This window comes from Balaenoptera acutorostrata, chromosome 16 (genome assembly GCF_949987535.1).
Source record: "Balaenoptera acutorostrata chromosome 16, mBalAcu1.1, whole genome shotgun sequence".
NCBI classification, from domain to species: Eukaryota; Metazoa; Chordata; class Mammalia; order Artiodactyla; family Balaenopteridae; genus Balaenoptera; species Balaenoptera acutorostrata.
This window is the reverse complement of record NC_080079.1, coordinates 26,254,874-26,280,375: the sequence shown is the minus strand read 5'-3', so window position 1 is coordinate 26,280,375 and position 25,502 is coordinate 26,254,874. Positions and strand designations below refer to the sequence as shown.

Sequence of the window (25,502 nt, the reverse complement as noted above, 5' to 3'; positions counted from 1 at the left end):
CTAACTAGTCTAATCAAAGTAAATGAATTTGTATTCTAACACACACAGAAGGATCCTATTAACATTTTTACATGAATACAAATTACATTTTACCTAATGTCAATTTTTTTGCATATAGTTATGTTTCACAATTACCAAGCTGTTTCAAAATCTCAAAACTTCAATACATGTATAAAATCGCATTTTATGAAATGAGATAATTCCTTATAATTCAAATTTAAATCTATGTCTATTATGTTTATATTCCATATAAATATATAGGAATATATAAATATTATTTATATTTTATCTTTAGATGTCTCCATTCATGGTCTTCTTAAACTATCCAACCAGAGTGAATCTTCTAAAAGGTAAGTCAGATTATGTCTCTTCTGTCTGTGGCTCAAATCTCTCCAATCAGTAGTTTCCCACTTCACTCAATTAAAATCCAAAGTTCATACTACGGCCTATAAAGTCCTGCATGGTTTTATTCCAACTGCTCAGATCTCCGCTCCTACCATTCTCTCCCTCACTTGCTACCTCCTAGCTTTCCCACTGCAGAGATATGTTATTCATTTAGCTAAGAGGTCCTGAGATTACATGACACATTGTTATCAATAAGGACTTTAATTAAAAATATTTCAGGTTATTTAAGTTCTGGGACTTGCTCGTCTCCGAATCTCCCCATGTCTAGAATAGTGCTCCGTAAATATTTTTTGAATTGAGGTCATATTTTCTACCCACTCCACTGACTTTGTGATTTTACTCCTAGATTCTTACATTTCTAATCAAGCTTAACTTCTAAAAAGACAATCGGGACTTCCCTGGTGGCGCAGTGGTTAAGAATCCGCCTGCCAATGCAGGGGACGTGGGGTTTTTTGTTTTTTTTTTAAATTATTTATTTATTTATTTATTTATGGCTGTGTTGGGTCTTCGTTTCTGTGCGAGGGCTTTCTCCAGTTGCGGCAAGTGGGGGCCACTCTTCATCGCGGTGCGCGGGCCTCTCACTATCGTGACCTCTCTTGTTGCGGAGCACAGGCTCCAGACGCGCAGGCTCAGTAATTGTGGCTCACGGGCCTAGTTGCTCCGCGGCATGTGGGATCTTCACAAACCAGGGCTCGAACCCGTGTCCCCTGCACTGGCAGGCAGATTCTCAACCACTGCACCACCAGGGAAGCCCGGGGACGCAGGTTTGAGCCCTGGTCTGGGAAGATCCCACATGCTGCGGAGCAACTGAGCCCGTGCACCACAACTACTGAGCCTGTGCTCTAGAGCCCATAAGCCACAACTACTGAGCCCACGTGCCACAACTACTGAAGCCTGAGCGCCTAGAGCCCATGCTCCGCAACAAGAGAAGCCCGCGCACAGTAACGAAGAGTAGCCCCCGCTCGCCCCAACTAGAGAAAGCCTGTGTGCAGCAACAAAGACCCAACGCAGCCAAAAATTAATTAATTAATTAATTAAAAAAAAAAAAAGACAATCATTTTCTAAGATTTCTGAAGTTTGACCTTATAAAAATTTTAAGAAATGTTTTGTTTATATCTTTAAGTATGCTTTACTTAGCCAAGAAACAATTTTGCTTTTGTATTTTATGAAGAATCTTTTGAATTATTTGTTGCCAAAATGTAGACAATTGGTATGGTGCTATATTTCTAAAAGCATGTAAGAATAATCAAATAATCACCCAAATAAGTATTCAGCTACCCTTTTGTTAAGATTCTAAGCTTTAAGTTCAACTTTTTTAAGAGGTGAACCTTGATTCTACCACTAACTAGCCAAGTGACCTTGGGCAAGTTACTTAATCTCTCTACACCAGTTTCCTCATCTATGTGATCCACCAACGGATTTTAGAATTAGAGGGTAAAGTTCCAGGAGAAACTGGATCTTTCTCTTCATTAAAATTGTAAGTCTTATCTTGCTTTTCATGTATCCAGACCAGATTTCATATTATATTCCCACTCACATTATAGGCTAATTAAAACATCGTAACAGTTACCATGGCTTCTTACCAATTGAGCAAGGAATGGTATGTGAATCTCTACAGCCTAATGAGTATCTACAAATTTTTCTTAAAGAAATGTCCTTGCAGATACATTTGCCCAGTAGTCTTCAAAGCTCTACTGCAATACTGGACAGAGAAAAAAAAAAAGGCCTCTAGAATCAAACTGCCTGGGGTTTGAGCCCTGGCTCACTCACTCACTCACTGTGGGTAAGTTACATGTCCTCTCTGTACCTTGGTTTCCTTATCTTTAAAATTGGGAATAAAAGAATACCTACCTCATAAAACTATAAGGAATAAGACAGCTAATCAATACAAATCATTTAGAAGAATGCCTGACACACAGTAAGCATTCAATAAACATTAGCTTTATTATTTACAGTCCAGATAATTTTAAGAAAATTATAGAATATTTATTAAAACTTTATTGATAACATGGAACATTTTTCTTTCATTAAATAACTTGTGCATTAGGCATAAATATGGTAAAGTCGAAGACCTACCTGCATTGCTGCATCACCTATTGCACGTCGAATTTCCCTTAGAGTTTGATACCGCTCTAACAAGTGATCACCACAGATGATATCTACCTACAGGCAAATAAGAGTGTAAGTTTGCTTTCCTGCTTCAAAAAACCATATGACAAAATGAGGAAGATCAACATAATTATTTTTAGACTAGACTTTGCTATTTTAGACTGATTAAACACTCTCAAGAAAGATTTTAGAAACTTTTTACAAATAAAGTAAAATGGAAGGAACATTAGAGGACATAGCAGGACAAAGAACACTACAACAGACATTCAAAATGATTTCCTTGAATCTCTGAGAACAAGTTAAATCATATTTGATATGTTCAGCACAAGAAGGCACAGAAAAGTCTATTATTTAAAAAAGTTTCATGACACAATGATTAAAAGGGCTTATAATGCTTAAAAAGGCAATCTTTAGTTATTTGAATAATTTTCTTAACGAGGAATATCTCATTTTCCAACAGTGGAAAGTCTACTACTGACATAAAGTACACAATAAGGGAACTGTTTTACAGATGGAACAATCTTAACAAGGTCTTTTCAGCCCTTTTAGTAACGTCAAAGCTCTAAGATAAATCTACTTTTATACAGAATGCTCTAGAAAGAACGATACGGCTGTACAGTTATATACTATATTGTAATATGATTCCAGTATACTCACTTGCTAGAAACAGAAATGCAAATCCTTATATTCTCTTTCACTGAGTACTCCTTTCCCATTGCCTTAAAATGGGAACAGGTCCTCAACATCTTATTAATACATATCACTTAACAGGCTCCCTCTCCTAATGTCCCTATTTAGCTTATGGCATGAAATTTCTCCTTGCTCCAAACCAAAATATCAGCTCTAACTCCTATTTCTCCTTTTCCTTTCTTCTCACATGCAGTTACCAAGTCCTGTTGCTTCCTTCTTCACCATACCTTTTCAATTCATATCATTCTTTCAACTGCTGCTCTTAGGCTTAAACCACTGAAACCGTCTCCTAACCAGATTTCCAACCTTCAAATTCCATTTACTCTAAAAATCCTATGCACTGCCAACATGTTAGTCTCCCTAAAACCTTCAGCATGGTTGGGTAAGAATGGTAAAAGCAGTTGCATTTAACTGAGCAGCCTCTATGCACAGCATTTGTTACACTATATATTTGACATATGTTATCTAATCTCATTTTCACATTCCTGTGAGCTAGGTATTATAATTCCCATTTTACAGATAGGACGCTAAGAAGTAAAGACATTAAACTTTCCTAAGGTCACAAAGCTAGTAAGTAGCAAAGTTCAGATCGGAACCCAGGTCTGTTCCCAGGTCTATCTTTCTCCAAAGATAAGTGCATGTCAGGGGTTTGCAAACTTTCTACAAAGAGCTAGATAATAAACATTTTAGGCTTGTGGGAATCAGGATCACTGTCACATGTGCTCAATTCTGTCACTGTAGCATGAAAGCAGCCATAGTATGGCTGTTCCAGTAAAACATAATTCATAAAAAAGATGGCAGGTTAGATTTGGCCCATAGGTCAGTTAGTCAAGCCCTGTGGTATCTCACAATGAATAAACTCCGATTAGTAACAACTTTTGTTTTATGCTTACCAGTTTTAAAGTCGGCAAAGCAATACTTGTTTGCAAAAGGACTTGAAAGCAATAATAGCAGATCTTGTGCACAGAACTTAGGTCCATGAAAAATTAAAGAACTTGGAAACTAACATTATATTTTTATTAAGTATCCAGCAATCCAGAGACCACCACTCTTAGTGGGCTTCACCACATGGTATACATTTATGAGTTGGTTACTACAATTTTCTTTGCAACTTAATCTTAACCCCCAGAGGTTAGCCATTTACTAACAGTTTGATGCATATGGTCCTAGATGCAATGTGTGCATGTGGGGATTTTGGTTTTGTTTTTCTAGAAATGGGATCATGTCACATATTTTGTTCTACATATTCTTGAAACACACACAGACACACACATACACACAAACAACAAAAACTTAATATACTATGGAATCTTTTGGAATGCATAGTTAGCTCTCTGTGTTTAATAGCTGCATAGTGTTCCATTTTATGAATATATCATAAACTATATATCCATCCTCCTGATAAACATTTAAACTGCTTCTCATTTTACATGATGATTTTTAAGTTACTTGACTGTAAATACTTCATAAATTAGTTCATTCAAACAGAATCACATCTCTGAGGGTGCCACAAATATGACCCACATATTTGATAATTTGCTAGAAGGACTCACAGGACTCAGCATGATCACAGCTATGAGTAATTACAGCAACACAGCAAGGATACACAATCAGATCATCAGTAAGGCAAAAAGATGTAGGTAGAGTCTGGAGAAATCCATGCACAGGCTTCCTATGCTCTTCCCTCCCAGTCCAAGAGGAGATAACACCCACACACTCTTTTCTCTAGCAGTGGAAATACAGCCAATTTGTGCAGTGTTTCTGCCCAGGGAAGCCCATTTGAGGCTCAGAGTTTAGGGTTTTTATTGAGGGATGGTCATGTTGGCATTCTCTGCCTAGCAACTACCAAATTCCAGACTCCCAGAAGCAAAGCAGGTATTCATCATAGATCCATTGTTTGTACAGTCTAGGTACAGGGAAACACCCTTAATAGTTAGGTAACTTTTCATATTAGTACAGGGAACTTTTTACAAGCCAACTTCCTATATGCTAGGCAAGGGTCAACCTTGGAAGCCAGCCCTTCTAAAGGCAGCAGCCTCAGGTCTGCTTTGTTAACTCTTTTCTGCATAATCTTTCGACCCTTTGGAGTATTAAGTCTTAGTTAGGAAGAATAACTACGATATTTCTGAATCTCAGAGCAGAAATCGTAATGTGAAGATAGTCTTAAGGGAAGAAAAACCCTTATCTTTTTAAAAGCAAGATCATACTAAAGCTTTCAAGATAGGATTTTTCACTGATTGAGCCAGTGCCACACTCATTCCTCTTTGTTCATACATACTTTTCTTTGATAGAAAGTTCTTTTTTTCTTTGTCTGTCTGGCAAAAAAAAAAAAAAAAAAAAATCCATTCTTCAAATCCTTTCTTTGACCCCTCCAGAGTTAAATCATTCACTCTGTGCTCTTGTGGCACTCATCATATCCTATTGTCATTCAGTTGTTTACTTTTATATCTTTCCCACACAACTCGGAGTCACCTGGTGGCATTTTCTGTCTCATCTTTGTACTGGAGGCCAAGCACATAGATGCTCAATTTAGTGCCAATAGATAGTAAATGAATGGTAGGGATACACCATATGACATGTTAGAGTCTCTGAAAAATGATTTGGAAACAATTCAATGATAGGGTTAAGGTCATATACTAAATAAATAATAATAAAAAGGAACCTGGGCTCCCCTGGTGGCGCAGCGGTTAAGAATCCGCCTGCCAATGCAGGGGACACGGGTTCAAGCCTTACTCCGGGAAGATCCCACAAGCCGCGGAGCAACCAAGCTCGTGCACCACAACTACTGAGCCTGCGCCCTAGAGCCCGTGAGCCTCAACTACTGAGGCCCACACACCTAGAGCCTGTGCTCCGCAACAAGAGAAGCCACCGCAATGAGAAAGCCAGCGCACAGCAACAAAGAGCAGCCCCTGCTCGCCTCAACTAGAGAAAGCCCGCACAGCAACGAAGACCCAACTCAGCCAAATAAATAAATTTATTAAAAAAAAAAAGGAACCTATCTTTTAAGATGGAATTAATTATGGTAGGATTAACAACAAAATCTACTACCGCATCTTTTAGAGAGAATATTTAGTGATCAATGTAATCATTTCAAAAAAGCAAAATAAGGTCGGAAGATCAAATAATGTACAAAGGAACACAAGAGTTATTAAAAAACAAGATACAATAAGACAGCGATAAATTCAAAACACCACTAAACCAACCATGAACTACAATCCTGCAGCCTGTGGACCAAAAACCACAGTTACAGAAAGACAGACAAGATGAAAAGGCAGAGGGCTATGTACCAGATGAAGGAACAAGAAAAAACCCCAGAAAAACAACTAAATGAAGTGGAGATAGGCAACCTTCCAGAAAAAGAATTCAGAATAATGATAGTGAAGATGATCCAGGACCTCGGAATAAGAATGGAGGCAAAGATTGAGAAGATGCAAGAAACGATTAACAAAGACCTAGAAGAATTAAAGAACAAACAAACAGAGATGACCAATACAATAACTGAAATGAAAACTACACTAGAAGGAATCAATAGCAGAATAACTGAGGCAGAAGAACGGATAAGTGACCTGTAAGACAGAATGGTGGAATTCACTGCTGCGGAACAGACTAAAGAAAAAAGAATGAAAAGAAATGAAGACAGCCTAAGAGACCTCTGGGACAACATTAAACGCAACAACATTCGCATTATAGGGGTCCCAGAAGGTGAAGAGAGAGAGAAAGGACCAGAGAAAATATTTGAAGAGATTATAGTCGAAAACTTCCCTAACATGGGAAAGGAAATAGCCACCCAAGTCCAGGAAGCGCAGAGAGTCCCATACAGAATAAACCCAAGGAGAAACATGCCGAGACACATAGTAATCAAAGTGGCAAAAATTAAAGACAAAGAAAAATTATTGAAAGCAGCAAGGGAAAAACGACAAATAACATACAAGGGAACTCCCATAAGGTTAACAGCTGATTTCTCAGCAGAAACTCTGCAAGCCAGAAGGGAGTGGCATGATATACTTAAAGTGATGAAAGGGAAGAACCTACAACCAAGATTACTCTACCCGGCAAGGATCTCATTTAGATTTGACGGAGAAATCAAAAGCTTTACAGACAAGCAAAAGCTAAGAGAATTCAGCACCACCAAACCAGCTCTACAACAAATGCTAAAGGAACTTCTCTAAGTGGGAAACACAAGAGAAGAAAAGGACCTACAAAAACAAACCCAAAATAATTAAGAAAATGGTCATAGGAACATACATATCGATAATTACCTTAAACGTGAATGGATTAAATGCCCCAACCAAAAGACATAGACTGGCTGAATGGATACAAAAACAAGACCCATATATATGCTGTCTACAAGAGACCCACTTTAGACCTAGGGACACATACAGACTGAAAGTGAGGGGATGGAAAAAGATATTCCATGCAAATGGAAATCAAAAGAAAGCTGGAGTAGCTATACTCATATCAGATAAAATAGACTTTAAAATAAAGAATGTTACAAGAGACAAGGAAGGACACTACATAATGATCAAGGGATCAATCCAAGAAGAAGATATAACAATTATAAATATATATGCACCCAACATAGGAGCACCTCAATACATAAGGCAACTGCTAACAGCTCTAAAAGAGGAAATTGACAGTAACACAATCATAGTGGGGGACTTTAACACCTCACTTACACCAATGGACAGATCATCCAAAATGAAACTAAATAAGGAAACAGAAGCTTTAAATGACACAACAGACCAGATAGATTTAATTGATATATATAGGACATTCCATCCAAAAACAGCAGATTACACATTCTTCTCAAGTGCGCACGGAACATTCTCCAGGACAGATCACATCTTGGGTCACAAATCAAGCCTCAGTAAATTTAAGAAAATTGAAATCATATCAAGCATCTTTTCTGACCACAACGCTATGAGATTAGAAATGAATTACAGGGAAAAAAACGTAAAAAACACAAACACATGGAGGCTTAACAATGCGTTACTAAATAACCAAGAGGTCACTGAAGAAATCAAAGAGGAAATAAAAAAATACCTAGAGACAAATGACAATGAAAACACGATGACCCAAAACCTATGGGGTGCAGCGAAAGCAGTTCTAAGAGGGAAGTTTATAGCTATACAAGCCTACCTAAAGAAACAAGAAAAATCTCAAGTAAACAATCTAACCTTACACCTAAAGAAACTAGAGAAAGAAGAACAAACAAAACCCAAAGTTAGCAGAAGGAAAGAAATCATAAAGATCAGAGCAGAAATAAATGAAATAGAAACAAAGAAAACAATAGCAAAGATCAATAAAACTAAAAGTTGGTTCTTTGAGAAGATAAACAAAATTGATAAGCCATTAGCCAGACTCATCAAGAAAAAGAGGGAGAGGACTCAAATCAATAAAATCAGAAATGAAAAAGGAGAAGTTACAACAGACACCACAGAAATACAAAGCATCCTAAGAGACTATTACAAGCAACTTTATGCCAATAAAATGGACAACCTGGAAGAAATGGACAAATTTTTAGAAAGGCATAACCTTCCAAGACTGAACCAGGAAGAAACAGAAAATATGAACAGACCAATCACAAGTAATGAAATTGAAACTGTGATTAAAAATCTTCCAACAAACAAAAGTCCAGGACCAGATGGCTTCACAGGTGAATTCTATCAAACATTTAGAGAAGAGCTAACACCTATCCTTCTCAAACTCTTCCAACAAATTGCAGAGGAAGGAACACTCCCAAACTCATTCTATGAGGCCACCATCACCCTGATACCAAAACCAGACAAAGACACTACAAAAAAAGAAAATTACAGACCAATATCACTGATGAATATAGATGCAAAAATCCTCAACAAAATACTAGCAAACAGAATCCAACAACACATTAAAAGGATCATACACCACGATCAAGTGGGATTTATCCCAGGGATGCAAGGATTCTTCAATATACGCAAATCAATCAATGTGATACACCATATTAACAAATTGAAGAATAAAAACCATATGATCATCTCAATAGATGCAGAAAAAGCTTTTGACAAAATTCAACACCCATTTCTGATAAAAACTCTCCAGAAAGTGGGCATAGAGGGAACCTACCTCAACATAATAAAGGCCATATAAAACAAACCCACAGCAAACATCCTTCTCAGTGGTGAAAAACTGAAAGCATTTCCTCTAAGATCAGGAACGAGACAAGGATGTCCACTCTCACCACTATTATTCAACATAGTTTTGGAAGTCCTAGCCACGGCAATCAGAGAAGAAAAAGAAATAAAAGGAATACAAATTGGAAAAGAAGAAGTAAAACTGTCACTGTTTGCGGATGACATGATACTATACATAGAGAATCCTAAAACTGCCACCAGAAAACTGCTAGAGCTAATTAATGAATATGGTAAAGTTGCAGGATACAAAATTAATGCACAGAAATCTCTTGCATTCCTATACACTAATGATGAAAAATCTGAAAGAGAAATTATGGAAACACTCCCATTTCCCATTGCAACAAAAAGAATAAAATACCTAGGAATAAACCTACCTAGGGAGACAAAAGACCTGTATGCAGAAAACTATAAGACACTGATGAAAGAAATTAAAGATGATACCAACAGATGGAGAGATATACCATGTTCTTGGATTGGAAGAATCAACATTGTGAAAATGAGTATACTACCCAAAGCAATCTACCGATTCAATGCAATCCCTATCAAATTACCAATGGCATTTTTTACGGAGCTAGAACAAATCATCTTAAAATTTGTATGGAGACACAAAAGACCCCGAATAGCCAAAGCAGTCTTGAGGCAAAAAAATGGAGCGGGAGGAATCAGACTCCCTGACTTCAGACTATACTACAAAGCTACAGTAATCAAGACAATATGGTACTGGCACAAAAACAGAAATATAGATCAGTGGAACAGGATAGAAAGCCCAGAGATAAACCCACACACCTCTGGTCAACTAATCTATGACAAAGGAGGCAAAGATATACAATGGAGAAAAGACAGTCTCTTCAATAAGTGGTGCTGGGAAAACTGGATAGCTACATGTAAAAGAATGAAATTAGAATACTCCCTAACACCATACACAAAAATAAACTCAAAATGGATTAGAGACCTAAATATAAGACTGGACACTATAAAACTCTTAGAGGAAAACATAGGAAGAACACTCTTTGACATAAATCACAGCAAGATCTTTTTTGATCCACCTCCTAGAGTAATGGAAATAAAAACAAAAATAAACAAATGGGACCTAATGAAACTTCAAAGCTTTTGCACAGCAAAGGAAACCATAAACAAGACGAAAAGACAACCCTCAGAATGGGAGAAAATATTTGCAAACGAATCAACGGACAAAGGATTAATCTCCAAAATATATAAACAGCTCATTCAGCTCAATATTAAAGAAACAAACACCCCAATCCAAAAATGGGCAGAAGACCTAAATAGACATTTCTCCAAAGAAGACATACAGACGGCCACGAAGCACATGAAAAGCTGCTCAACATCACTAATTATTAGAGAAATGCAAATCAAAACTACAATGAGGTATCACCTCACTCCTGTTAGAATGGGCATCATCAGAAAATCTACAAACAACAAATGCTAGAGAGGGTGTGGAGAAAAGGGAACCCTCTTGCACTGTTGGTGGGAATGTAAATTGATACAGCCACTATGGAGAACAATATGGAGGTTCCTTAAAAAACTAAAAATAGAATTACCATATGACCCAGCAATCCCACTACTGGGCATATACCCAGAGAAAACCGTAATTCAAAAAGACACATGCACCCGAATGTTCATTGCAGCACTATTTACAATAGCCAGGACATGGAAGCAACCTAAATGCCCATCAACAGACGAATGGATAAAGAAGATGTGGTACATATATACAATGGAATATTACTCAGCCATAAAAAGGAACGAAATTGAGTCATTTGTTGAGAAGTGGATGGATCTAGAGACTGTCATACAAAGTGAAGTAAGTCAGAAAGAGAAAAACAAATATCGTATATTAATGCATGTATGTGGAACCTAGAAAAATGGTACAGATGAGCCGGTTTGCAGGGCAGAAGTTGAGACACAGATGTAGAGAATGGACATATGGACACCAAGGGGGGAAAACTGCGGTGGGGTGGGGATGGTGGTGTGCTGAATTGGGCGATTGGGATTGACATGTATACACTGATGTGTATAAAATTGATGCCTAATAAGAACCTGCAGTATAAAAAAACAAACAAACAAAACAACTAATACTAAACTTTCATTGGGTTATTTGTATGGAAATATGTTAATATAAATGTTTCAGACATTACATGAAATTTCTAAAAATCTTATATTTGTATGGAAATATGTATGGAAATATGTTAATATAAATGTTTCAGACATTATATGAAATTTCTAAAAATCTTATATTTGTATTTGTATGGAAATACGTTAATATAAATGTTTCAGACATTACATGAAATTTCTAAAAATCTTATATGTTCTGGTATAATGTTGTAAGTAATAATCCTAGTTATGACTTTAAAATGTATATCTCAGAAATAACTAATTTTCTTGTCAACTGCATTATTATGAACTTTCATCAAATCTTTAACAGTGGTCATTTTTAAGTCTTTTGTCATTTACAGACAGTTCTCGGTGTACTCTGATGCTTTTGCAAATATGTTCCTATAAAAGGCTTTCATCTTCAAGAAATTCATGGAAAAGACTCTGACAAGTACAGGTTTCTGGTAACTGACTGTACTGCTGAACTGAATGAATAAGCATTTTCAGAACTCTAATGAAAAACTGATGAACTCATAAAAGTGCTAACAAAAGATCAAGATGAAAAAAAAATTAATTACATGGGACTGAGTGAACTGATGAGGATGAGTATAATTTTTGTGACTTTCTGTCTGAATTAAAAAAAAAAAAAAATCCCACAAGGACTCAGAGGCAAAGAATATACAAATCAATTTTCACTGCAAAGTAAAGGAGCTGTTACAGTGGAGGATTACTGGACTGAATGTCAATATTATGACACAGTATGAGTGTGTTTCATGTTTGGTAATTGCAATCATTGTTGCTTTTGTTGTGGTCATCCATGTACAATGCTTGGTGTCAGTCTATTTATCTCTTGTAAAAAAAAAAAAAAAAAAAAAAATCTAGCCACAGAGGAAGTAATCTATATCCTAAAGAAAGCCCTCTTGGGTGCCACTTCTTATTCTATATAATCAGGTGCAAGTCTTCTGATTTCTGCTTTTAGAAATAATAGACTATTATGGGATTACTCACAATTCTTCGTTCAGGAGTCCCTAAACAGCTATCTATTTCTAACCAAAAGGCTAAAAATAACCTCAAGTATGCTTTGGCTACAAGGTGATAGATAGGTCATTTCCAATTTTCAGTTGCCATGAGATACAGCTAGCATTATGTCAAAGTCAGTAAGAGAAATCACATTTAATTGAATTTAATATATATTTAGTACCGGCAGATATTGATACTAAAAACATTAGCAAAATTTCAGATCTACGGCAAATAGACATTTTAGATAAAAATTATTCTATAAAATTTTACACATGATGGAGAATAACAAAAATCCCTTTTAAATTTGACTAATGAAAAAGCAGAGCTATATAAACGTGCATTTTCACTGGCCCACATTATTAAACTACGAGTTTATTTAAACTTTATATACAACAATACATGAGGTTTGAGATTTCCATCTTACAACAAGAAAGTATTATATAGCTAGAATGAGATATCTTTTTCAACCCTTAGGAAACTAACAGAGTCTATATTAGACAGCTGTTTCACTTTTCTAGGTGTCTTGAGCTAAACACGGATAAATCCAAGGATGTCCTCTGAAGAGAAGTGAATGGATGGAAAAGTAAACTTTTGCTCTGCTATCAAAAAGAAAAGAGCTGGAGCTGAAGCTCTAGAAGCTCTTTAATCGTTCTCACACCCTCAGCTTTTCTCTGACACCCACAGATGGTGATCAATGGCAGCAAGTCAAATGTGATTAAATTTGGGGGTGGGGATCACTGTGTACCAATATTCAATTAACATTTACAATATCTACAATGTCATAAAACAAAAGCCACTGCATGAAATCCTAGAGACGGTTCTTTCTTCAATATGTTAAAGGTAATCTCACAACTTCCTGTCTTTTTACACACATATACTCTACCTGACAAGCTGGATCAAGACCCATTTTTCTTCTGAGGAATTTTTCTACATGTCCAATAGTTGCTTCTCCTGAAACTCGGACAAACTTCTTTTCCAATGGCTAAAAAAGTAAACAAACAAACCAATTTCAGATTAAATATACATAAAATGTATAAACCTTAAAGCACATTTTATAGCAAAGATAATTCAATACATTTATGAAAGAAAAATTACTATGAAATTTGAGTTAACTTATCTATCAAACAAGAAAAAAAAGAATTTCTGCTTAGCTTCACCTCTCTAAAAAGTATGTCAACAATTTTTTTTAATAGAAAGGCTTACTGATTTGTTTTACTACCTCATCAAGAATAAAACTTAGAGTAAAATTTATTGACAGCAAATACCCAAGATTCAATGTCTAAAACAACCTGGTTTCTTCAACAAAAAAAACTTCAGGGAAAAAAAAAAAACCAACCAAGGCTGAGGAGGAACCGCTAGACTAAAGAAGATACAAGGCCTATAAATAAGAGATATATCAACCAATTACAATATATGGATCTTATTCGGATCCTGATTTTTAAAAATCTTTAAAACAATTTTCATAAGACAATCTAGGAAATTTAAATAGCATGTGGATATTTAAGGAATTACTGTAAATTTTAAAAATGATAGTATCGGGTCTACCCTGGTGGTCCAGTGGGTAAGACTCTGCACTCCCAATGCAGGGGGCCTGGGCTCGATCCCTGGTTGGGGAACTAGATCCCACATGCATTCCGCTACTAAGAGTTTGCATGATGCAACTAAAGATCCCATGTGGGACTTCCCTGGTGGCACAGTGGATAAGACTCCATGTTCTCAATGCAGGGGACCCAGGTTCAGGCCCTGGTCAGGGAACTAGATCCCAAATGCATGCTGCAACTAAGAGTTCTCACGCCACAACTAAGGAGCCCACGTGCTGCAACTAAGACCCGGTGCAACCAAATAAATAAATATTAAAAAAAAAAAAAAGATCCCGCATGCCACAACGAAGATCCCACATGCTGCAACTAAGACCCAGCGCAGTCAAAATAAATAATAAATAAATAAATAAATATTTGAAAAGCTGCTTTACACATTCAGATACAAGTTTTAAAAATAAATAAATAGGGCTTCCCTGGTGGCGCAGTGGTTGAGAATCTGCCTGCCAATGCAGGGGACGCGGGTTCGAGCCCTGGTCTGGGAAGATCCCACATGCCGTGGAGCAACTGAGCCCGTGAGCCACAATTACTGAGCCTGAGCGTCTGGAGCCTGTGCTCTGCAACAAGAGAGGCCCGTGCACCGCGATGAAGAGTGGCCCCCGCTTGCCGCAACTAGAGAAAGCCCTTGCACAGAAACGAAGACCCAACACAGCCATAAATAAATAAATAAAAATTATATTATCATTATTATGTTTTTATAAAATGTCCTTATCTTTTAGAAACAATTATTTACTGATAAAATGATACATAGTTTGGGATTTGCTTCAAGATTATATAAGTGTTAAAGGTATAGATGAATTGAGACTGGCCATGATTTTATAATTATTGAAGTTAAGTGATGTGTACATGGGCATTCATTTTACTATTCTGTCTACCTTTGTATGAGTTTGAAATTTTCTTTTAAAGTAGAAAATAAAAAGATTAACATCTAGACGTATATGGCTGGAATCTGATCCAACGGTCTAAGGTGATAGGTAGAGAGACCATAGGGTTTCAAAGTAGAAACTAATGCTTACCTAGCCACTCTCTCTCTGAGGCAATTTTAAGGATACTACTATTAATAAAAATGAAAAGCTGGGGTAATAAGAACTAAAAGGGTACCTTTTAGGAAAACGTGAACAATGTTTTTCTAGCACTAGCAGAGAGGGAGCCCAGAATTGCTACCAAGAGGACCCAGGCAGGTTAGGCACACATTTCTTCCATGTAACAGCACTCAGCTCTCTTATCTGTAATTTGGTTTCTTAAGAACTTTCCTAACAATAGATCTATCCCTTATTACCACAGTGCAGCAGATAGCATGTTAAGTGCAGATATTCCAGAGACAGACTGCCTGGGTTTAAACCCTGGTTCTGCCATTTTCTAGCTGCAAGTCTTTGGACAAGTTGCTAAACGCTTCTGTGTCTCCATTTCCCCATTTGTATTGTTAAAATAGAGATACTAATAGCACCTACCTCATAGAATTATCATAAGGAAAGTGTGTTAATATATGTAAATAACTATTAATAATTCCTGGCACATAGCAAGTACTTAGTTATTACTAGTGTATTGATTTATTCTGTTCTTTATGTAAAGGAATCTAATTAGAGGACCTAGTTGTCATCATGGATACTGATATAATCTAGACAAAAATGGCAAAGGTTTGTGTTCTTTTAACGCAGGTTTAAGAATCATCTTGAAAATCTAAGGCAGTCTTTCTCACTAAGGAGTAGATACAGCAGTGCTCCAAGTGAAGTCTTGATGAAGGTACCGCATTGCAGGTGGCACTGCCTGATTACCATAAGAATCCCATCACGTGCCTTGAGAAGCTGCTATTCTGGGTAATCTAGCTAGATGCCTGCCTGGCAACCAGTGCATTTCTGAAGGTCAATTTCTGGGGCTTACCATCTCAATAGTAGGCTTCAGGTATACCAACAGAGGACAATTCAATATTCATCATTTCTAGTTCTTGGTGAGCACTTCACCCCCAAGTGTTTATGAAGATTAATCCAACTTAGCTAAAGTTATCAATACTGTACTTTTTAGACCACCCAGAACAGAATTATGAGATCTGCCAGTATCTGAAAGAAAAACATTGGTCTTGGCTTTCAAAGTTGGGTTCTCACGTGGTTAACCTTAGTCTTCATACCCCAGGCTCACAAGTTAACAGAATTTTTTTCTGATATAATTCAGATCCAGCTTTTTTAACAATTTGCTTTTTTTGTTTTTTGCCTTTTTTTTTTTCTTAAGGCTACAAAGCAGGTTCTCACCTAAATGGTCAACTCATTTTTTTTTTCCTGCTGCATCTAATAGCCTCCTACCATCTGCATATAAACAGGAAAGAAAAATTCCACAGAAGAATTTTACTTCTTTGAAATTAAGCACAGCAATCTTCCCCACCATCTATAACACAAAAGGTCAATTTGAGAAGAAAGTTGAAACAATAAGGTAGAATCTATAGGGAGATTTAAGAGACATCGTTATTTTCTGACTATAGAAAATGCATACCACTAAAAATATTGGGTCAGCCAAAAAGTTTGGTCGTGTTTTTCCAATTGAACTTTTTGGCCAACCCAATATCTTTTGAAAAGATGGTATCAACTCACTTTACCTTGAAAAAATTCCTACTTCTGTCAAATGAAAATAGTTACCAACCCAGTCGCAAGGTAAATCCCTAGCAACCAGATGGTGAATTTGAAATGCCACCAAAAGACACCTTGGAGAAATAACAGATTCTGTGTCTGGGGCAAGAGATGTACGAGTTGAGCATGGAACATCTTGTCATATCAGATAGCAAGAAAGCTATTACAGACCATGATTATCTATGATAAGACAATTTGAACATCAATAAAGATAATAATTAAAATGGGTTTAAACCACAAATATATTTAAATGCATGAGTTCATATTAAAGTAAAAACAAAAACAAAAATACCTAATTGATTATGACTGGAGCATGCTAATGAACCAACTCATTATTTTGAACCTTGTAAGTCAAGGGAAAGAATCAGCATTTACTCTTTCTTTCCTATATGAATGGTACCACTGGCTAATCAAATAGAAGTTTCTCATTATTGAAGTATTTTAATAAAAGGAGGAATGACAGCATCATTTTCCAAACCCTATTAAGTTAGGCTTAGACATCGAGTACCAATTGTTGCTAATAATACAAAGACACAAACACCCAGACATTAATGTGCCTCCAGATGGACAAAAACACCACCACCTATGAAGTATTCTTGGTCCCCTCAAATTAAACCTGTCTGATTAACACTCAGACTTAACTACTAGTTTATGGGAAAGACAGAGGACAGAAGAACATGTTAAATCATAGCACAGAGATGCAACATCAAAACCCAATCTGTAGGAAACTATAGTACAAATGACCCAGCTTTGTCAACAATGAATTGCAAGAAAAAAGAAACAGAAAACTTACAGACTTAAAAACCTATCAACCAATCACAATGTGTGAACATTATTTGGATCCTGATTTACGACGTTAAAAAAACAAAACAAAACACCCACTACGACTGAGATAAAAACTTGTACACTGACTAGATATTTGGTAAGAAACTTATTTTCTTTTTATTCGCCACCTTCAACCTTTTGAAAAATCACAAACTTACAAAGAAGTTACAAGACTAGTAAATGAAGATCCAGATAGCCTTCACCTACTTTACAAATGATTAACATATTGCTATATTTGCTTCATCTCTTCCAATGTAATATGTGTGTATATACGTGTACATTTATCATTTAAGTTACTTGCAGACATTGAGATATTTAACCCCTAAATATACCAGCAGTTATCATCTCAGAATAAAGGGACTCTCCTCTATAACTACAATATAATTATCAGGAAATTTATGACATTAATACAATGCAATTATCTAAATGGGTCCAAATTCAAATTTCTCCAGTTGTCCTAATAACGTCCTTTACAAGTTATTCTTATTTCAATCCAGAATCTAATGAAGGATTACACACTGCATTTTGTTGTCATGTTTCTGTAATCTCCTTTAATGTAGAATAGGTCTGTCACTTTAATTTTATCTTTCTCAACATTGACATTTTGTAACTTTTTTTGGTATGCTACGTGGTCATTAAAAAAAGAGACTCATCTTTTAAGAGTACTGAAACACTTTACAGATGAAATGGCAAAATGCCAGGGATTTCTTTCAGAATAATATTAGAAAGAAGGGACTTCCCTGGTGGCACAGTGGTTAAGAATCCGCCTGCCAATGCAGGGGACACGGGTTCCAGCCCTGGTCTGGGAAGATCCCACATGCCGCAGAGCAACTAAGCCTGTGCGCCACAACTACTGAGCCTGCGCTGTAGAGCTCGCGTGCCACAACTGCTGAGCCTGCGAGCCACAGCTACTGAAGCCTGCGCCCCTAGAGCCCGTGCTCCGCAACAAGAGAAGACACTGCAATGAGAAGCCCGCGCAACGCAACAAAGAGTAGTCTCTGCTCACCACGACCAGAGAAAGCCCATGCACAGCAACAAAGGTCCAACACAGCCAAAAATAAAAGTAAAAAATAAATAAATTTAAAAAAAGAAAAGAAAAGAATCCGCCTGCCAATGCAGGGGACACGGGTTCGACCCCTGGTCCGGGAAGATCCCACACACCAGGAAGCAAATAAGCCCATGCACCACAACTGCTGAGCCTGCACTCTAGAGCCCGTGAGCCACAACTACTGAAGCCCATGCACCTAGAGCCCATGCTCTACAACAAGAGAAGCAACTGCAATGAGAAGCACGTGCACCGCAACGAAGAGTAGCCCCCACTCGCCACAACTAAAGAAAGCCCACACGCAGCAAAGAAGACCCATCACAGCCAAAAATAAATAAAAATAAATTAAAAAAAGAAAGAAAGAGGGGCTTCCCTGGTGGCGCAGTGGTTGAGAATCTGCCTGCCAATGCAGGGGACACGGGTTCGTGCCCTGGTCTGGGAAGATCCCACATGCCACGGAGCAACTAGGCCCGTGAGCCACAGCTACTGAGCCTGCGCGTCTGGAGCCTGTGCTCCCCAACGAGAGAGACCGCGATAGTGAGAGGCGCGCGCACCGTGATGAAGAGTGGCCCCCGCTCGCCGCAACTAGAGAAAGCCCTCGCACAGAAACGAAGACCCAACACAGCCAAAAATAAATAAATAAATAAATTAAAAAAAAAAAAAAAAAAAAGAAAGAAAGAAAGGAAGTGTGGGAATTCCCTGGTGGCCTAGTAGTTAGGATTTGGCACTTTCGCTGCTGTGGCCCGGGTTCAATCCCTGGCGAGGAAGTGAGATCCCACAAGCCGTGTGGCAAGGCCAAAAAAAAAAAAGAAGGGAAGTGGATGGAGGTATAAAAGAAATTAAATTGGTCATTAGTTAATTGGCAAAGCTGTGTGATGGATGCATGGAGGTTCTATTCTGTCTACTCTTCAGTATGTTTAAACACTTTCATAATTAAAAGTTAAAGAAAAAATTTTCTGAACTACATTACTGCTTAGTGAAACACTTTTAAATTAAATGTAGCAAACAGACTTTATGATTTTCATGCCATAAGTGTACATGGTGAATAGTTTAACTAGGCATCATCCTAGTCAGACATATTTATTTGAACAATAAATAAAAGACAAGGTATAAAAACAGCTTTTTAAGTAGTAGAGAATACTGAGCTATAATATCAAAAGCTATAACCAGAACTCCCTTATAAATACAGAATTAAAAGAAAAATGTTAAGATGGCCAATGTGTTAGCTAAGAAAATATAAAAAAAGACTGTTTTAGCAAAGTAAAAATAGTCAAAATACGCAGAAATAGGATCATTTGTTTCTAAAACAATATATTCATTACCTCTTATAGACATAAGCCTGCAAATTAACATCAGTATCATTAGTTAACACTGAAAACTTAATGCCTCAAAACTATAAGAACAGTATAATAAACTTCTATAAACCTAGCTTTATCAACTCAAAGCCAATCTTGTTTTAAATATACCCCACCCATTTCCTACCCCAACTGCTTCCTGGCCCCCATTCCCCAGTTTTGTTTTGAAGCAAACCTCAGACACATCATTTCATTTGTAAATACTTCAGTATGTATCTCTAAAAAATAAGAACTCTTTTAAAAAACATAATACCACTATCATACTTTAAAATTCCTTGATATCAGAAAATAGACAGTAAATGTACAAATTTCACCATCTCAATTTTCTTACCTAGTAGAAAATGATTTTATTATTTTTAGGGTTGTCATTACAGAGAGAATAAAAATAAAACAAAGATTTCACACACAAAATATAATAACCAGTGATGGACTCAAGCTAAAATTCTAATTTATGCATATATTATTTTTATTAGATATATTTTTGTATTCTCAAATGTATACACTAAATATACTACAAACAATGCTTCTATTTGAAGTTTCTATTGGATTTTGGCTTGTTTTTTAAAATTTAACAGCTTTATTGAGGTATAATTCACATATCATTAAATTCACCACTTTAAAGTATACAATTCAAAGGTTGTTAGTACATCTATAAAGTTGTACAACTATCACCATTATCTAATTTCAGAACATTTTCATCACCCAAAAAGAAACCCATACCAATTAGTAATCACTCCCAATTTCCCCTCTCCCCCAAGCCTCTGGCAACCACTAATCTACTTCCTTTCTCTATGCTTTTGCCTATATTGGACATTTCATATAAATGACATCATATAACATGGTCTTTGGGTGTCTGGATTCTTTCACTTAACATGTCTTCAAGGTTCATCCAGGTTGTAGCATGTATCAATATTTCATTCCTTTTTAATGCCAAATACTATTCCATTGTATGGATATATCATATTTGGTGTACCCATTCATCAGTTGATGGATATTTGGGTTACTTACAGTTTGGGGCTATCATCTCATAAATTTTTTAGTTTATTTTCAAATCCAATCCAAATAAACACCATACATTGATGTCCCTTGAGTCTCTTTTAATCAGTATGTTCTATCTACATGTTCCCTCTTTACGTCTTTCCCTTTTATTTGCTGAAGAAACAGAACTGTTTGTCCTGCAGTTTTCCACTGTCTAGATTTGGCTTATTATATATTCTTACAGAGAAATTTAATAAGTTCCTGTGTCCACTGGATTTCCTGTAAATTAGTAATCTAGGGGTATGATCAGCTTCACATTTCTTTTGGCAAGAACACTTCATAGGTGGTAGTGTCATATTTTTTTGATGTATGAGGATCAGAACTACATAAATATTCTAAGCGCATATGTGCTTTCACGGAAGCAATAGGCTAATATTTTAATTTAATTTTTAGTTCTTTCTTCACGAGATTTTTTTTTCCCCCATGTGTTGTACAATTTATCCTTGTTGCTTATTTATTTATTTATTTTAAAATTTTATTTATTTATTTATTTATGGCTGTGTTGGGTCTTCGTTTCTGTGCGAGGGTTTTCTCCAGTTGCGGCAAGCGGGGGCCACTCTTCATCGCGGTGCGCGGACCTCTCACTATCGTGGCCTCTCTTGTTGCGGAGCACAGGCTCCAGACGCGCAGGCTCAGTAGCTGTGGCTCACGGGCCTAGTTGGTCCGTGGCATGTGGGATCTTCCCAGACCAGGGCTCGAACCTGTGTCCCCTGCATTAGCAGGCAGATTCTCAACCACTGCGCCACCAGGGAAGCCCTCTTCACGAGATTTTTATACTCTGTTGGCTCGTCTGGCTACTACAGGTCACTGGACAGGTGTCTTCAGTGAACTCTAGGAGCATATGACTCTATACTTGTCCCATATAGAAACTTATATGCTACTTTCCCACCCAGCACACTATGAAAGGACTTCCTAAAGTTAATCACCATAAGTTTGGTATTTTACAACTTAGAAGAGGTAAAAAGTTACCAAACCTAACACTGCATTCCCTCCATCACAATGATCTCTGGGAAAAACCTATAATATACTTCATCCAGAAAAGTACTCATTTATTCCTATGCTTCAACTCATGTTCCCTAAGCCATTATAGTCACGAAACAAAACACTATGCCCAACCAGGTATAATTCACCCATATTTTAGTATAGACTTTGACAGTCACTGAAAATCTAAGCAGATGATCAAAGTCAACTATTTCCTTATATATTTATAATCCCAAGTAACTATAGGCCTGCTTTACCCCTTTTAAAAAAGTCACCTTTTCCTGAATGACTCATACTATAGGAGCAACACTGCGTACAATGGCACCTGTGATACTGAAGCCTTTAAGACAACTCTGAACTTAAGTATGTTACAAAAGAGTTCATTCTTACCTTTAAAGTTTCAGTAAATGACTGAAGTAACAAGTTGGGGCAGGCTAACTTCAACCAAAGATGTTACATGCAAATGAAATTTTAAGCTCATATTTAACTCTAAATGCCAAATATGCAAAAAATGCTTTGAAACATTTTTTTAATCACCGAATTAACACAGCATTTGGTTTCAGTTCTAAAAATTACTCACTTATTTTTCCTTAGACCACGGTTCTGAATAACAAATCCCTACTTAATAACTCTTTTCTCATAAACCTATTATAAGAGAGCATTACTGAATGTACTTCATATTTCAACAAGTTTTATTTATAGAACAAATTTTATAGACTGTAATTGAAGACAGTCTCCATATAATTGCTAATGTTAAATTTGTGTGCTACAGGGTCCTCTTGTAAAGTAAATGAAAAATAAAAGTAAAATACCTTAAAATGTCCCGTGCCTTCATTAGCACTGAAAAACGAAAGCAAAATTAATCAATTTTTGAACTATATGTTTAATTATATAACACAGAAAAATAATATAAATACACATATTTGAGGAACATCAATTTTAAAACACGGTCATCTAACCCTTTATGAAATAAACAAATGTAGTTAATTGTCATATCTGCCACCTAGTGGTAAGGCAAAGGCAGTTTTACACAGTATTTTACATTGCTTTGTATATTTACTTCCAGGAGTTAAAAGTATACTATTAATATTTATATTTCCCCCACATGTAGCATTCTAATATTTTCTAGCTTAAAGTAAAACTTTTTTTTTCTGTCATAATTAATGTGTTTTTTTCTTGATAGCAACGTTTACAAGATAGAGTCCTTACAAGAAAGCTGCTACATTTCCTGTTGTTTTACTTGTAACATAATCACCTGGGCATGATTTACTCAGTTTGCTTTTCCCCTAAAAGTACAAAGAGATTTCTTGGTTAAATCAATTACTTTTATATCATGAGGAGACAAGGAACAAACTTTTTTTGACCATCTACTATGCACCAGGCATTATATTAGGTTTTCATATATTATGCATGTTTTTCATTCAGTTCTCACAGTAGCCCTTTAAGTCAGGCATTAGAATCACCATTCTACAGATAAGGAAAATTAAGCTCAGAGAGGCTGAATAACTTGCTTAAGGTCACACAGCTAGTAAGTAATAAAGCTGGGTTTCAAACACGGGTGTACATATCAAAGCCCATTCTTTGTTTTTTTCGGCCACACTGCACTGGACCTTAGTTCCTCTGACCAGAGATTGAACCTGGGCCAGGGCAGTGAAAGCGTCGAGTCCTAACCACTGGACCGCCAGGGAATTCCCAAGCTCACATTCTTTCTTCCCTATCATGTTGTGAAGAACAGGCAAGATCACGATTGCATCATCTAGAGTATTCTTATAATACAAATATAGAGAAATATATTAATATACAATATAGATAGTATAAATATCTATGTATAGAATATGTTATATTGACAAACATAAAACATAATTTATGTATACACATTATATATAGATATAAATCTAGGATTATAATATCTTAAGAGTTACAAAATAAAATATCCTCGGGAATTCCCTGGTGGTTCAGTGGTTAGGACTCCGTGCTTTCACTGCCAAGGACGCAAGTCGATCCCTGGTTGGGGAACTAACATCCTGCAAGCTGCGCAGCCAAAATAAATAAATAAATAAAATATCTTTTTCATTATAAGAATTATCTCTATAGAATCCATGATATATGGGCATCTGGCTTCTGCTTGAATATCTAAAGAGATAGCTTCTTAACTTACAAGTCGGTTCATTCCATTTGTGGGAAACTTTGTTAGATATTGCTTGCTTGCACTGAATCAAATATGTTTCTCCCTGTAACTTATACCTATTGGTCCTAGTTTTGCCTTTTGGTACTCTTGTGAATTAGATTCAATTTTTCTGCTACTACACATGACATGGTTTTCACACCTTTTACTATTCTGATTACACCTCAATTTACTAACATCTCTCTTAAAATGTAGTGCCTAGAGCTGAACATCAGACCCCAGTTGGATAACATAGCATACAGTGGGATAGCACCTCCCCGGTTTACTAGACACCACTGAGTTTAAGATTGCATTAAGTTTTTGCCATATCTTCTCTCATACACTTATTTCATGTGAGTCCATTTTCTTTACTAGGCAGATGTTGTACACATTACAGCACCACAGACTACTTTAACCTTTATTTCTGAATGACCCTGCACTATTTCAATATTCATATACTGATAATAGTTTAGACATGTTAGGAATACCATATGTTGATTCTTATAACAATCCTGTGAGTTGGTATTATAACCCCCAATTTAGAAATATGGAAACTGATGATCAGAGAAGTTAAGCTACATCCTAGGGGTTACATACCTTGAGTTACACTCTTCAAAGTCTATGCTCTTTCTATATACACTATACTGCCTAAGGTTATTTCTTTTTATAATCTTCTACTTTACACGTAGAAACTGAAGAGCAAAAAGGAGAAGTACTATACAAGACTATCTTAAGATCACAAAACATGCATACCAAATTTAGGGGGGCGGGGAATCTCATATTCATTCCAGTGGTTGAAAAATCACTTCCACAGGCTGAACCTACCTCAGGATTTTTGCTAATCCAATTCAAGCAGGGTCACCAGCTGGACCAAATTTGCCCTTGTACTTGCATCAGGTTAAAACTCACCTGCCATTTGTCCTGCCATGAAAGAGCTTCCTATGGGTTACCCTCAGTAGCCTGACTTCAGTGGTAACACCAAGCTTTTCAATGTAGTAAACATGTGGGAATTTAACTCTGAGGACTGGCGACTTCTTCAAAAGGACTCTTTGCCACAGTGGAAGCTTTCTTCCCCATAACCATTTGAAAACAGATAAAAGACTATTTTATGACGTAGACAGACTACTCATCATAATCATCAACACATAAGGTTCAATTCTCTTGTTTTACAGACAGGGAAGCTGAAGCTCTGAGATGTTAAAAATACAAGTTCCATGAGGGCAAGGGCCATGGCTGACTTATTCCAATTACATTCCCAGCAGCTAGCAGAGGGCTGTGCTGGTACACAGCAGGACCTTAATAAACATCTTATGAATAAACAGAAAGAGATTAGCTCAATTTTACAAAGCTATATAACAAAGGAGCTAAGACTTAA

At 36.6% G+C, this 25,502-nt stretch overlaps 1 protein-coding gene across 1 annotated transcript in view; it reads right to left on the bottom strand.

The window, feature by feature from the left end:
• Positions 1-25,502, bottom strand: part of PCGF6 (polycomb group ring finger 6) — a 33,437-nt gene that overhangs the window by 2,469 nt on the left and 5,466 nt on the right. Inside the window, exons 7-9 of the mRNA XM_028167743.2 lie at positions 22,776-22,803; positions 13,387-13,485; positions 2,482-2,568 (exon numbers count right to left, since the gene is read on the bottom strand). Of these exons, the coding sequence (XP_028023544.2) occupies positions 2,482-2,568; positions 13,387-13,485; positions 22,776-22,803 (214 nt within the window). The remainder of the gene's footprint in view (positions 1-2,481; positions 2,569-13,386; positions 13,486-22,775; positions 22,804-25,502) is intronic.